The 12,302-nt window shown below is 42.4% G+C and overlaps 2 protein-coding genes across 3 annotated transcripts in view; one reads left to right on the forward strand and one right to left on the reverse strand.

The window, feature by feature from the left end:
- LOC108056701 (uncharacterized) overlaps positions 1–1,677 on the reverse strand; it is a 44,544-nt gene extending 42,867 nt beyond the window's left edge. Inside the window, exon 1 of the mRNA XM_070218565.1 lies at positions 1,543–1,677. The gene's annotated coding sequence lies outside the window, so the exon portion shown is untranslated. The remainder of the gene's footprint in view (positions 1–1,542) is intronic.
- Positions 605–10,174, forward strand: unc-4. Of its 2 annotated transcripts, XM_017140606.3 has the most exons (4): positions 605–1,287; positions 7,589–7,767; positions 8,247–8,386; positions 8,926–10,174. In XM_017140606.3, the coding sequence occupies exons 1-4, from the start codon at positions 651–653 to the stop codon at positions 9,686–9,688; spliced, it is 1,719 nt and encodes a 572-aa protein (XP_016996095.2). In that variant the 5' UTR covers positions 605–650; the 3' UTR covers positions 9,689–10,174. The 2 variants fall into 2 exon arrangements, with proteins under 2 accessions (XP_016996095.2, XP_016996096.1); XM_017140607.3 differs by lacking the exon at positions 8,926–10,174 and having other exon boundaries at positions 8,243–8,380.
- Positions 10,175–12,302: the final 2,128 nt, after the last annotated feature.

Here is a 12,302-nt window from a genome sequence, read left to right on the forward strand (position 1 = left end):
GCAAAATGGCCACGCCGAGAGAGAGGAGAGCAGGGAGAGAGAGGAGAGGCGAGAGCGACAGCAGTTGATCAAAATTGAAACGGCACATATAAAAATTAAGTGGTTGTTGCTGCCGCTGATGAATTTCCCTCTCGCTCGCACACAATGGCACCAAACATGGCAACAATCTACCCTCGCCGCCTCTCTCTCTCTCGCCTGCTCCAATAATATGTGCCTCTCGCTCGCTCCCCGACGACGCCGTCGCTGCTTTTCTGGGTTTCCTCGCTGGTTTCCTCGATTGCGCTGCTCAGTTCAAATTGAATTTTCATTGCGAGCGCGTCTGCCGCTCTTTCTCGCTCGCCCAGTCGCCCACTCGCTCTCCCACTCCCATTCTCATTCGCTGCTCTCCCGAAAAGGCTGATAAACGGAGGACAAAAGCAAACCGAACTTTTGCCCAAGTGCAGTTTTATTTAATCAGTGAGCAACGACGCGTTGTTTGCTTAGCGCCGGCCGACGGCTCTTCGAAATAAATATAATTATAAATAAAATATCAAAATACATAAAAATAAAAAAGAAACACCTTTTTTTTCAAGTCCTACGCGAGTGAATAAAAAACAAACCCCCTTCAGTGCACAAATAGACCTGCTTGATGGCCTAAACTACAGACCATAATGGTTTTGGAGACCTCCGAGGGCGATAGCAAAAAGTTCCTGACCAACAACAATAACAACAACAACAACAACTCGAGTGCCAGCCGAAACAACAACAATCATAGTCCCAAGGAGAATCCGGAAGAGACGACTCCCCCTGGAAGGAGTAACCACAACCATAGGAGTTCCATCACTAGCTCCTCCACTTCCGTTTCCGGTTGCGGCATGCCCTCCGAGGGCCTCCACCCGACGGCCGCCCTCCAGCTTTATGCCGCCGCCGCCCAACTGGCGCCCGGCGGCGTTCGCGTCCCGCCCTGGGGTCCCTTCCTCCAGTTCGGCGTTCCCGGGGTCTTTGGCCCCAACGGACCCTTCTTGGGGCGCCCCCGCTTCGATGCCGCCGCCGGTGGCGGTGGTCACCCGAATTCCGCCGCCGCCGCTGCTGCCGCCACCCAAATGGCGGCGGTAAATGCCAGCAATGCATTCGCCAACCTAACGGGACTGAGTGCGGCGGCATTGCGGAACGTGAGTGCCGCCCAAACGACCGCCGTGGCCGCCGTCGCAAGTACAGTGGCCACCATCCAGCACCGACTGATGATCGGCAACCGGCAGAGTTTGCCGCCGGCGGGACCGCCCAGCGAAGGATCGAATGAGGATGGCGGTAAGTGCAATGGGCTTAAAAAAAAAAAAAAATAAAAAAAAAAAAGTTGATTTAGATACCAAGAAAAAGAGTTCCCTTCTACCACTAAACCCCTTCTTTGTGGAAAAATAGTAAAAATAGGATTACTTTTGCAATATACTGCCCATAAGAGTAGTTCGACTTTGGCGTTAAGAGAAAGGGTTTTAGGATTAAAACTAAATCAGAAGACAATAAATTCATCAAACTAATCCCGTGATTATTTTTATTTAATCATACCTGTACTTGTGCTTCTTTTCAATTGACATCAATATTCCTTGGACTCATAGACATATTGAATTAAAAGGTGTTCGATTCCCACAAGTTCTGTTGAACTCAAAAAACAGTGAAACATACTTAGCTGGAGTCCTTAACCTGCAAAAATAAATGATTCTTTAGAAATCAGGAAAAATTGTTGTACTTTGTCGGTAGTTGGAAAATGCGGGTCTCATATGTTATGAACCTGATCTATAAAATGTTTATAATTCTTTGAAAAGTATCACATTAAAATATCGCGCGCATAAATTAAATGCAGACATAAATTCTTTAATTTCAATGCAATGTTTGAAAGAGACAAGCACATTGATGTTGGTATAACTCCATTTATCTATTGATGAAAAGGTTTTAAATAAAGAATGTCCAGTAAGATTGTTTGTACCGATTTCAAAAGTTTAATTAATATAGTTCAATAAAGCTTTTAAGGTGAGCAGGTGTCTTAGGTAATCTTTCCTTTATAAAAGCTTAAGCTTGGTAAATATAGTTTATTCGGTCCATTTGCCTAAATTCAATGAACCAATCAAGCAAACCAAACAAAGACAGCTTTATATCAATGAAACCACCCACTCAATTGGTCCACAAAAGTAAATGAATGTTCGGTTTTTATATAGAGAAGCTAATATTTCAAAATAGTTCCATTTGCTAAATGCATAATACTATAAGTTGTTGAGCAAAGTGACTCAATGAGAGATCGCTATGGTCATCAATTAAGTAATACCGAGTACTGGATGACGGATCCGAAAGCTAATCACCGACACGTGTCCATGTTAACCTGGAATTCGCGTCACAATTTGCATTCCTCAGTCTTTCCCATGAAATCAATTTCCAACGCCGACTTTCGCCGAACATTAGCTATAAAGTTTTTAAAGGGGATCTCAGATCGCAGATCGGCTAATGAATTATCAAGTCTCACGGAACACGCGCCTCCCCATCGAGAGTGGAGGTCAGCGCCGCCTGATCGATCCATTTGGCCACTCGGGATCGAATTTCTATTTATATTTCCATCTGAATGCGAACTATAGAGGCTATAGAAGCTATACAAGCTGTGGCACTCATCCTGCTCGTTATCGATGCCCGGACAATATGCTAATTCATTCAATTAGCCCTGCTAAATGCCTTCTGACTGTCAGCCAGTCACTCATATTCATGCTGTTTTTTTTTCGCTCCAATCGAAACGAACCCAATCTATATTAGCTATATCAGCTGGGCCAGTTGTGCTTGACTTTTGCTACCTGCAAAACACATTTATTGATTTAGCTAATCAGCGATCGATTATTATGTAAAGTTCGATTGATTTCGTTGATTCGAATTTAGCATACAAAGTAGTATGCGAACAACCGGCGATTGTCGCCTGCTGTGCGCCCCCGGAAAAGGTCGCAGACTCCAAATTGGGTAAGCATCCATATCATAAACAAGCAATAAACTAACCGAAAACTGAGGCAACAGAAGATGTTTGCTTTCCTTTTTTAATAGGGTTTGATTCCTTGTTTTTTTATATAGATATTTTGAACCCTTCTTTGAAATATCAATTGGATTATTGTGAAACATGAACGATAGGTAGTAAAAGATCCCATTAGTATATCCTCCATTTGATCGCCTTAAATCTTTAGGTAATCAAACAATTGTCTATCCTATTCGGTAATCGTAATAATTCCGGGAAACTCTTGTTAGCCAAGAAAGATCTCTTTTTCCCCATTGATGATGAATTAACTGAATCTGGTTCGCTGTTGGTAACCGCGAGTTACTTTCTTTCTGCCTTCTCCATTTGTTTGGACGGACAATTGGTGGACCGGTGGAGCAATCACTATCTCTAGACCCGAAATTGATGGGACGCCATTTGCTCTGATCGCCCAGTTGGCCATTAAGTGGTTACGGGAACCCAGTCAAAGAAAAACCGGACTGGAGACTATACTATACTCGTAAGACTGGAGATCAGGCCCCGCCGTGGCTCATTGACCAATTAGCATTAACAAATGATGGCTAGTTGGTGTAATTATGGCCATAATGCATATATCCAAAGTCGGGGCGTTAGCAGGGGGCGTGTTCGCCCGCTTGTTGTAATTAACTGCACTTGGTTGGGTTTTAGTATGGGTAGGGGTTTGGGTTTCGAACTCCGAGCTCCGAAGTTCTGTGTCCCCAGATCGCGGGGCCTAATTAATTGCCAGCCAACGCAGAGGCACTTTTAGGGGCACTTCCTCCTTGCAAAAGTAATTATTAATTTGATTTGATTCAATTTGATTAGGCCGGCGATTGTGCAGATTGTGGATATGAGGATATGAGGAGTGGGTGTTTTCTTTTTTTAGTGGGAGAGGAGAGCCAGAGTGCCAGGGTTGCCATCGCTCATTAATCATTTTGCGGCAGAGAGTTGACATGCAACCTAAAAGTCTGGGATTTTGATGGGTGTGGGTGTGGGTGGTGATGGTGGTGGAACGTCATCATCATCATCATGACGTTTGCGCTGTTGCCGTTGCTCATTTCACGCCGGAAATGAAGAAACTGTCATAAGGCGATCGAAATCATTTATCATGCGATTTTCAGTTGTTTCACATTGCGACGCCATTTTGTTTTCTCCTTGTCTTGTTTTCTGGTCCTAATGAATTCCGTCTTTGGACTAACCAAAACCCGAAGGGGTTTTTGCGGGGAGAGAGTTCACATACATAGTTGTAGAGCACTTCCGTTCCGCCCCTCCTGAAAACGGAAGTTGGCCCATTGATGGAACGGCGGAATGATGGCTTGAATACGAAGGTTCCATTCCAACGGAATAGCTGACAGACTGAATGATAAATCGTTTCACAAGTTGATTTTGCCGCAGTCTCAGTTTTCTTATCAAAAATTGCTGTACCCCCTGGCTTTTTAAGTATTTCCGCCTTTTAATGGGGTTTTTTTCATCAGTCCAAGAATTTTTTTTTCGGGAAATGGGGCAATTTTCTTGATTATGATTATCACCGAGCCTTTTTGTTATAGATTGATGCTTGTTTGTTGATTATAATATCAACAATTGTGACTTCTTTAAGGTAGAAAAAATTGAAACAAAGTTATACTATCATTAAAATAAACTTTTTATTTTTGGCAGTGAATAAATAAATTAAATATATGTACGAAATTTTTTACCCCTTAAACTTATTAATTTTTGAAATTGTTTCTTTTGATAGAATCTAGTAACTACGATTAAAGTTTTTTTATGGATACCAAATACTTGTGTACCATGTAAAGAGTGCAATACCTTGAAAGGTTTTTGAAAACGCAATAAGACGATACTTTTTCTACCATTCTGCACACTAACCAACACACAACCCCCTCCGAAAACCCCGCCCGTACACCTCTGGCATACACCCCCTTTTAAACACCCCCTCTTAAGTTTTTAGTAGTTCCCTTCTTCACCATTTCTCCTGTTCCTTTTCTGTCTTACCTTTTTTTATATTTTCGCTTTAATTTTTATGACTTAAGTGGCTCACCCGCGAGGATCGGGGGCGGGGAAGGGGAATGGGGTTAAGGGGTAGGGGTTGGGGGTGCGGTGAAGTGGTGATTGGTGTGTGTATATGGTGTGTGCGTCTGGGTAACTGTTATATTGCCTGGCTGACGCGCGCTGTAAACGAAAATAGCATGCCACGGAATGTGACTGGGGCATGCAACAACATACACACACACACTCTCCTAACTCGCTCCTTCTGATTTTGCCGCCTTCTTTTCATACCCTTATCAAGGGTATTATAATTTTTAATGGGGAAAATATCATAAAATACATTCCACGCATTATTCATATTTATATTTAAAAGTTGTAATAAAGTGGTGTTTCTATTACAGATTCTTAATTAAATATAAATAATATCATTAAAACAAAAAAAAAAAAAAAAAAAAAAGGAGGAACCAAGGACCTCATAAATTGATCTAAAAGGGTATTTCGACTTAATTTTTGGATGATATGGATATAATAATACAATTAAAGAACATTACGTCGAATATTAAAGGAGGTTTTTGAATGATGATTTAGAAAAGGGTATTTCGATTGGTCTGTTTCGATTGTTTGTTTCATTTTCGGGATCCTTTCCATTTCGTTTCGTTCCTGTTTCCCTTTTTCGTTGTTCCCGTTGTGTGGGGGTTTTTTTGTGCGAATCGATGCAACGTTGCCAAATTGCAGTCTGCACATTGCACATTGCATATTGCACATTGCAAACTGCACACGACGGGTGTGCAATAATCATAATAAATTTCAATTATCGTTTGCATTTGCTCCCACACTCGCTTTCGATCTCGTTTTTGGTGGCACAAATCGCAAAGAGCCAAAAACATGAATTATGTTTCAGTCGACGACGGGCACTCCAAAGGCCCCCCCTTCCACCCACACATTTCGCCGCCCCTGGAAACTTGGCCTGTTATTATTAAGTCATTTGAATGCACTTTGTGCAGGCCATCTCGCTCGCACACTCTGTCTGTTTGTCGCTTTGTGCCTTTAATGTCTCTATTATTGTTGTGTATTTGGCGTGTTGCTATTGAGTTATTAACCTCTCTCTCTTTCGCACACCAAACAGCAAACCCAAACACCAAACGCTTAAAACAAACGAGTTTGAGTTCCAGGCGCGAAAGAGACGGCCATAAGAAGAGAGTGGCCGAAGCGTTACAGTGCGGCACGCATAATTAGGTACACTTAACAGCAGAATGCAAGCCATTCATTAGGGGCGTCCTCTTGTTATTGCGCTTTAATGTCGGGTGTTCGGTGTTCAGTGTGCGGTGTACTGTGCGTATGGTGGTAGTCGGCAATTGTGGCAAGGCCGCCAAAGGGGCGGTAAAAGGCAGTGAGAGGAAGAAGGGCAAAGGGAGGGGGTGGTGGTGTCCGTCTAAAAACCGAAATTAATGCGATTACAAAGTCAGCTGAGTGGCGGCGCTTTGAATGGTCTCTTCATCACTCGACGATACATTGTGGAGCCACTAAATGGCTAATTGTATTGTACATTTTCATTTCCCCGAAAGAGAACCGAAAGAATAATCACCAGGGGTGTATTTAGTGCTCATCGATGCTCAATGTATCGATTATTTCGATTGGCATGTGATGAGTGGATGATTGAATGAGGTCAGTTTAAAGGTATCAATGATTATCAATTATTATTCAACAATTGTTAAATATAATGTTTTTTTTAAGTGACTATACATTTAGTAAGCCACTTAGTAATCTATTTTTTTTAAGTACTGAATATCTTGTATATCTTGTTTCCCAACGTTCCTCTCTTACTGGCCAGCACTGTGTTTCCCCTCAGTATTGGTGACCATCGTCTAATACCCAAAACACCTTGGGTTCCGTCCCTTTACCTACCCCATCTCTCAATCTTTTTCTTTTCTGGCCAGATCCGAGTTAATTTGATAAATTGCGGGGCCTTTTGCATGCATTCCCAGCGAATGTGAGTGTTTGCCACGCCCCCTTTCGGGGTTTTAATCTAAATATAGAAAACTATCCTGGGACGGATAGGATCAGATCGGATCGGATCGGGAAGGAACGTACGTAATGGAACGGAAGGAGCGGGGCGGTCCGGCATAGAAACGTAATTAAATTGTTTCATTTTTATTGTGGGCCGGCGGCTGGAATTATGAGTTATACCATAATACCATACACCATATAGAGGGGGACACTCGTTTGCTTGTTTGTGGCCCCTTTGGCGGTGTAATTGAAATATATGATTATGAATATTTATGCATTCTGTGTGTGCCCCTGTGTCTCGGCTAATTTAAATAATTTTCCAACACTTAATTATAGGGTTTTTAGTGTCGGGAACAAAGTGTTTTGCGCCCATGTTTTCTATTATTATTATTTCTGGCCTTTTTCGGTCATTTCGGGTTCCCATATTTGTGTGTATAGTTTTGTGGTTGGGGTTTCAGGGGTTAGTTTTTGGCTTTGGCACCACCCTAATTAGTTTTAATAAGCCAACACCCCCTCGACCGGCGGGCTAATATTAATGACTCTATTCTTGTGTTTTTGAATTTCATTTAGATTTCCCCATTTTCCGTTTGTTTTCCCTAGGCTTTCCCGGCGACGGCGACGACGACAGCAGCGCGGCCAAGCGGCGAAGGTCGCGGACCAACTTCAACTCCTGGCAACTGGAGGAGCTGGAGAGGGCCTTCTCCGCCAGTCACTATCCGGATATCTTCATGCGGGAGGCCCTGGCCATGCGGCTGGACCTCAAGGAGTCGCGAGTTGCGGTGAGTTTAGTTTCGATCGAGAGGAGATTGTCCTTTGTTTATAAGTGCACAGAGAAATAAGAAGATAAGAATAAAATAAGAATATAATAGAACTGGAACATTATCGATATATTCGATATTTTCACAATACCGATTCGATAATTTCGATGTTTTGAAGGAAAAACACATATTAAATATCGAGAAATAGCAAACTGTCGATAACTTTTTCATGCTCTAGTTTCTATAATTTAAAAACCCGAAATTTGCAAATCAAAATAATCTGAATGAAATATAAAGAAGTTTTTGTAACTTAATAATATGTGTCAAAAATCAACATCTAATTCTTATGGGTTTGTGATTGTTTCCAGAATTGGTTATTTAATTTGTGTAACCCTTTAAAAAAAGTTATTTCCCAATTTGAAGTTGGAGGATGTTAGTCTGTGTACATAAAATCATTTTGCGAGCACCTTTGCTGAGATTATACGCTTTGTTCCAGATAGGTATGGTTCCAGAATCGACGTGCCAAGGTGCGTAAGCGCGAGCACACGAAGAAGGGACCCGGTCGCCCCGCCCACAACGCCCAGCCGCAGACCTGCAGCGGCGAACCCATTCCGCCCAACGAGCTCAAGGCCAAGGAGCGGTAAGTGTCCACCAACCACCTTATAGACCATCAGATTTATATACCCAACACTAAAACCCATTACCAAATTATAAAAATATCAATTTTCTCTATCTAAATGCTTAACTGCCAAGCAAATTGCCATTTCAAATCTTAAAAAATAATAATAATAAAGTAATCACTTGTGAAATTGCATATTTATCATCTTATTAGCGGTTTAGCTTCTTAAAATTTAAAGCCATCAAACGAGTTATCATTTAAAACTTTTTAAACAAATCGTATTATATTATTTTATTATTTTGATGGTTATTTTTGGGGAGCTCACCGATCAATATATATACAAAAAAATTTTATAAACGATATTTTATCATTTATTGGTTTTACAATATAATGAAAGTGAAAGAAAACTATTTTCTTGACCTATTTGAAAGATTTGATAATCATATTAATTAGGAGAAGTATTTTCGATAAATTTTTAAACGTTCCTATAGTTTTAGTAGACCATAGACCATTCTAAACCCCCTTCTCTCTCCCTTTTCTCACCCTTTTCCAAATTGTAGAGCCCGTCGTCGAAAGAAGCTGGCCAAGGCCATTGACCGGCAGGCCCGGAAGCTGCAGGCCAAGGGCATCACCGTGGACCTGGAGGCCCTGAAGGCCGAGTACATATCACAGCACAAGGCGAACGGCACCTTCTCCGACTCGGATCTCGAGGACGATGGCATCCAGATCGACGTGGTGGGCGGCACGGATAGCGATGATGAGGGGGACAGCGATGCAGTCAGCCCGGTGCGTCTGGGCGGCGGCGGAGGAGGAGGAGGCGGTGGCGGAGGAGGAGGCTCCTCCCAGCAGAACTCCTCCATCCATTGTGGCCTGGACGGCGATGGCGACAGTTCGCGGGCGGGCAGCTTCATCGGCGGAGGCGGTAGCCTCGGAAGCCCCAGTTCGGTGGCCCCGCCCTCGATGCTCTCGAATGGAGCAGCAACTGGCGGAGGATTCGGCAAGCTGGAGCCCATGGACGGCAATGAGTCCGAGGAGCGGGACAGGGAGCGGGACTCGCCGAAGCCGCTGCTCTTTCCCGCCAAGGCCTTCCACCAACTGAACCTGCAGAGCAGCCAGCAGCACCATGGATTGGTGGGTCAGGGTCAGGGCTCCGGAGGAGGACACCATCAGCACCACCACCACCTCCAGCACCACCTGCATCATGGAAACGCCTCCGCTTCGGCGGCGGCGGCTGTGGCCAATCTGGTCCACCAGACGTCGCCCATCAGCATGCGGCGGAGCAATCCCTTCAGCATCGAGTCGCTGCTGTTCAACAACACGTGAGGAAACCCCCTGGACATCCAGCTGGACATATTGAAGCATCATCCCTTGATTTTCGCGTTCCTAGAATATTTTGCTCAATTTTATCCCAACCTTCGCCGCCCGCTAAGTTGTACCACCATCATTTGTATCCTTGGTTCAGAGCTTGAATATTCCCTAAGTGATTTATTTATTCAAATGTATTTTGTAATGTATCTTTTTTTTGTATTTTTTTTTTAGTACACCTTGTTCCCAGACAGAGACTAAATTAGTGTTGTAAATGAATTTATTATTTGTACTTCGTATATATATATATAAATATAGATAACCTTTTTTTTTAAAGTGGCTGATGCCCAAAGCAATGCTTGAAACATGAATAATATAATTATGTAATAGAGGTCTATTAACTAAGGAACTTTTTTTTCAAAACTGTGAGTGTGAATGCGTGTGTGTGTGTGAGAGAGTGTGTAAAAATGTAATTTAATTTAGCAAAACAAAAATAAAGGGAAACACAAAACACAAAGAATTGCATAGAAAACCACAAGTTAAGTAAGCGGAATTTTTTTTTGTGTCGAAAAAAAGAGCAGCCTAGTATATTACAAATATGAGAGAACCCACACAATATTACGTATAGACATGCAAAGAACGGCGAAATGGCTGCTAAAAAAAATTATATTGTATCTAAACAAAACAAGAGAGAACGCTATAGTCGGGTGCCCCGACTATCAGATACCCGTTACTCAGCTAAAGGGAGAGCGAAGGAGATGGAGATAATTGGCTTAACTCGTGGGTTAAACTTTGATCCGCCGTAACTTTTTAACGAATGGTCCGATTTAAAAACTTTCTTCTACATTTCGATAGGTATTGATAAACACAATAAAACTGCATTTTTACTTTTCCGAAATATTGAAATTTTTAAAATCGTATATAAGCGATTGTGGGCGTTAGAGGGGGCGTGGCACCCTTTTGAAACAAACTTGCGCTGCGTAGGAACTCCTAGAATCTGCATGCAAAATGTCAATCTTCTAGCTTTTATAGTTTCCGAGATCTCAGCGTTCATACAGACAGACAGACGGACAGACAGACGGACAGACGGACAGACGGACAGACGGACAGACGGACAGACGGACATGGCTAGATCGACTCGGCTAGTGATCCTGATCAAGAATATATATAGTTTATAGGGTCGGAAACGCTTCCTTCTACCTGTTACATACTTTTGCACGAATCTAATATACCCTTTTACTCTACGAGTAACGGGTATAAAAACTGATTGTCAAACAAGAATAAAATGCGAATCTGTAAAGAGAGAAAAACCACATAAACAACCAATTACGATTATTATTTCCCCTTTTGATTTCGAGTCGAGCTTAACCACAATAAATAACAAAAAAAAAAAAAACTGCGCAAGGTCCCGAGCCCCGGAAAATTACCCAATCCCCAATGATAAAAAAACGAACAACAACCAACCCGAATCGGGGAGAATTCAATAAATGGCAATTTAAATGGCATCAAAAATACACTTAAATCTGATATTTCAAAAGTGTTTTCCTTGAGGAATGGCGTGCAAATGTTTAAGAGTGCTAAAAATGATCCTAATAACTTGGACATCATCTTTATATGGCGCATTAATATTATGGGATATAACATTATTGAATGCAATTCGAGGGAGTGGTCAAGAGTTGGTACTTTAATGGGGGAACTTCAAGTGACTCGTTGGAAAATTCAACATTTACTTGGATTAGTGAGAATTTCTGAAGTTCCAATGCTTTAAACTCGCTTTCCCAAAAACTTTCTAGATCTTCATGTAAGTATTATATCTCCAAAAATGCAATGGATTATTCTCTTTATTTGCCACTTAAAATTGGAACAAGTCTTCGGGTTAACCCCATTAATCAGGCTGAAACTCAAGCCTCAAATCGTTCGGTCCATAACCGATTTGCGGTTGAGCAGGGGCGTCGGTTTCTGGTCAAGAGGGACCCCATGGGGATTTGAGAATGAAGAGGGGGGCAGGAGCAGGGGAACCTGTCTTGAAGTCGAAGGCCGGCAAAGTGTCAATTGAATTTGCATTCGGGATACGGCCAATCTCCTTGTGAACGGTACAACCGATTAACTGTTTCGGTAAACGGGGGGGTTATGACAGGGGCTTGAAGAGGGGTAAGGGGGGACTGGCGGTCTGGAGCGGTCGCTTTCATGGGAATTTGTGGTGTAGTTCATTTCATGGCAATTTTATTGCTTATTAATTTTTCAGTGTTCGCGCTTTTGGCCCTCCTTTACCCTGATCCCCCTTCCGGCCCATCCCTCCGCCACTGTTTTTTTTTATTTTTTTGTATTTTTGCGGCATGCTGTTAATGGCTTCACCTGGTTGTTATTGTTGCCTGTTGATATGATTATTACGTTTATGGATTTTAATAATTGTGCATGATTTGGAAGATTTTCCACGTCTTCATCTTGATTTTTTCGAATCTTCGGTCTTCGCGGTCTTCAGGCTCGTGCCCCGTGGAGCGTTCATAACTTGTTTTCCATTTCTTCTATTCCATTTCCATTTCCATTTTTTGTGGCTCAATTACTTTTCGATGCAAATCAAATTGGCCGCTCTTAACTATTCTTCACACGTTTTTCATTAAGTCCATTTGTG

The sequence above is a fragment of the Drosophila takahashii genome, chromosome X, assembly GCF_030179915.1.
Source record: "Drosophila takahashii strain IR98-3 E-12201 chromosome X, DtakHiC1v2, whole genome shotgun sequence".
NCBI lineage: Eukaryota > Metazoa > Arthropoda > Insecta > Diptera > Drosophilidae > Drosophila > Drosophila takahashii.

What these genes read in the sequence shown, in the direction of transcription:
- unc-4 (XM_017140606.3), top strand. Translation starts at nt 651, where the DNA reads ATGGTTTTGGAGACCTCCGAGGGCGATAGCAAAAAGTTCCTGACCAAC. An exon ending in AGGATCGAATGAGGATGGCG is followed by an intron (nt 1,288 to 7,588) that starts GTAAGTGCAATG and finishes TGTTTTCCCTAG; the next exon opens with GCTTTCCCGGCGACGGCGAC. An exon ending in TCAAGGAGTCGCGAGTTGCG is followed by an intron (nt 7,768 to 8,246) that starts GTGAGTTTAGTT and finishes TGTTCCAGATAG; the next exon opens with GTATGGTTCCAGAATCGACG.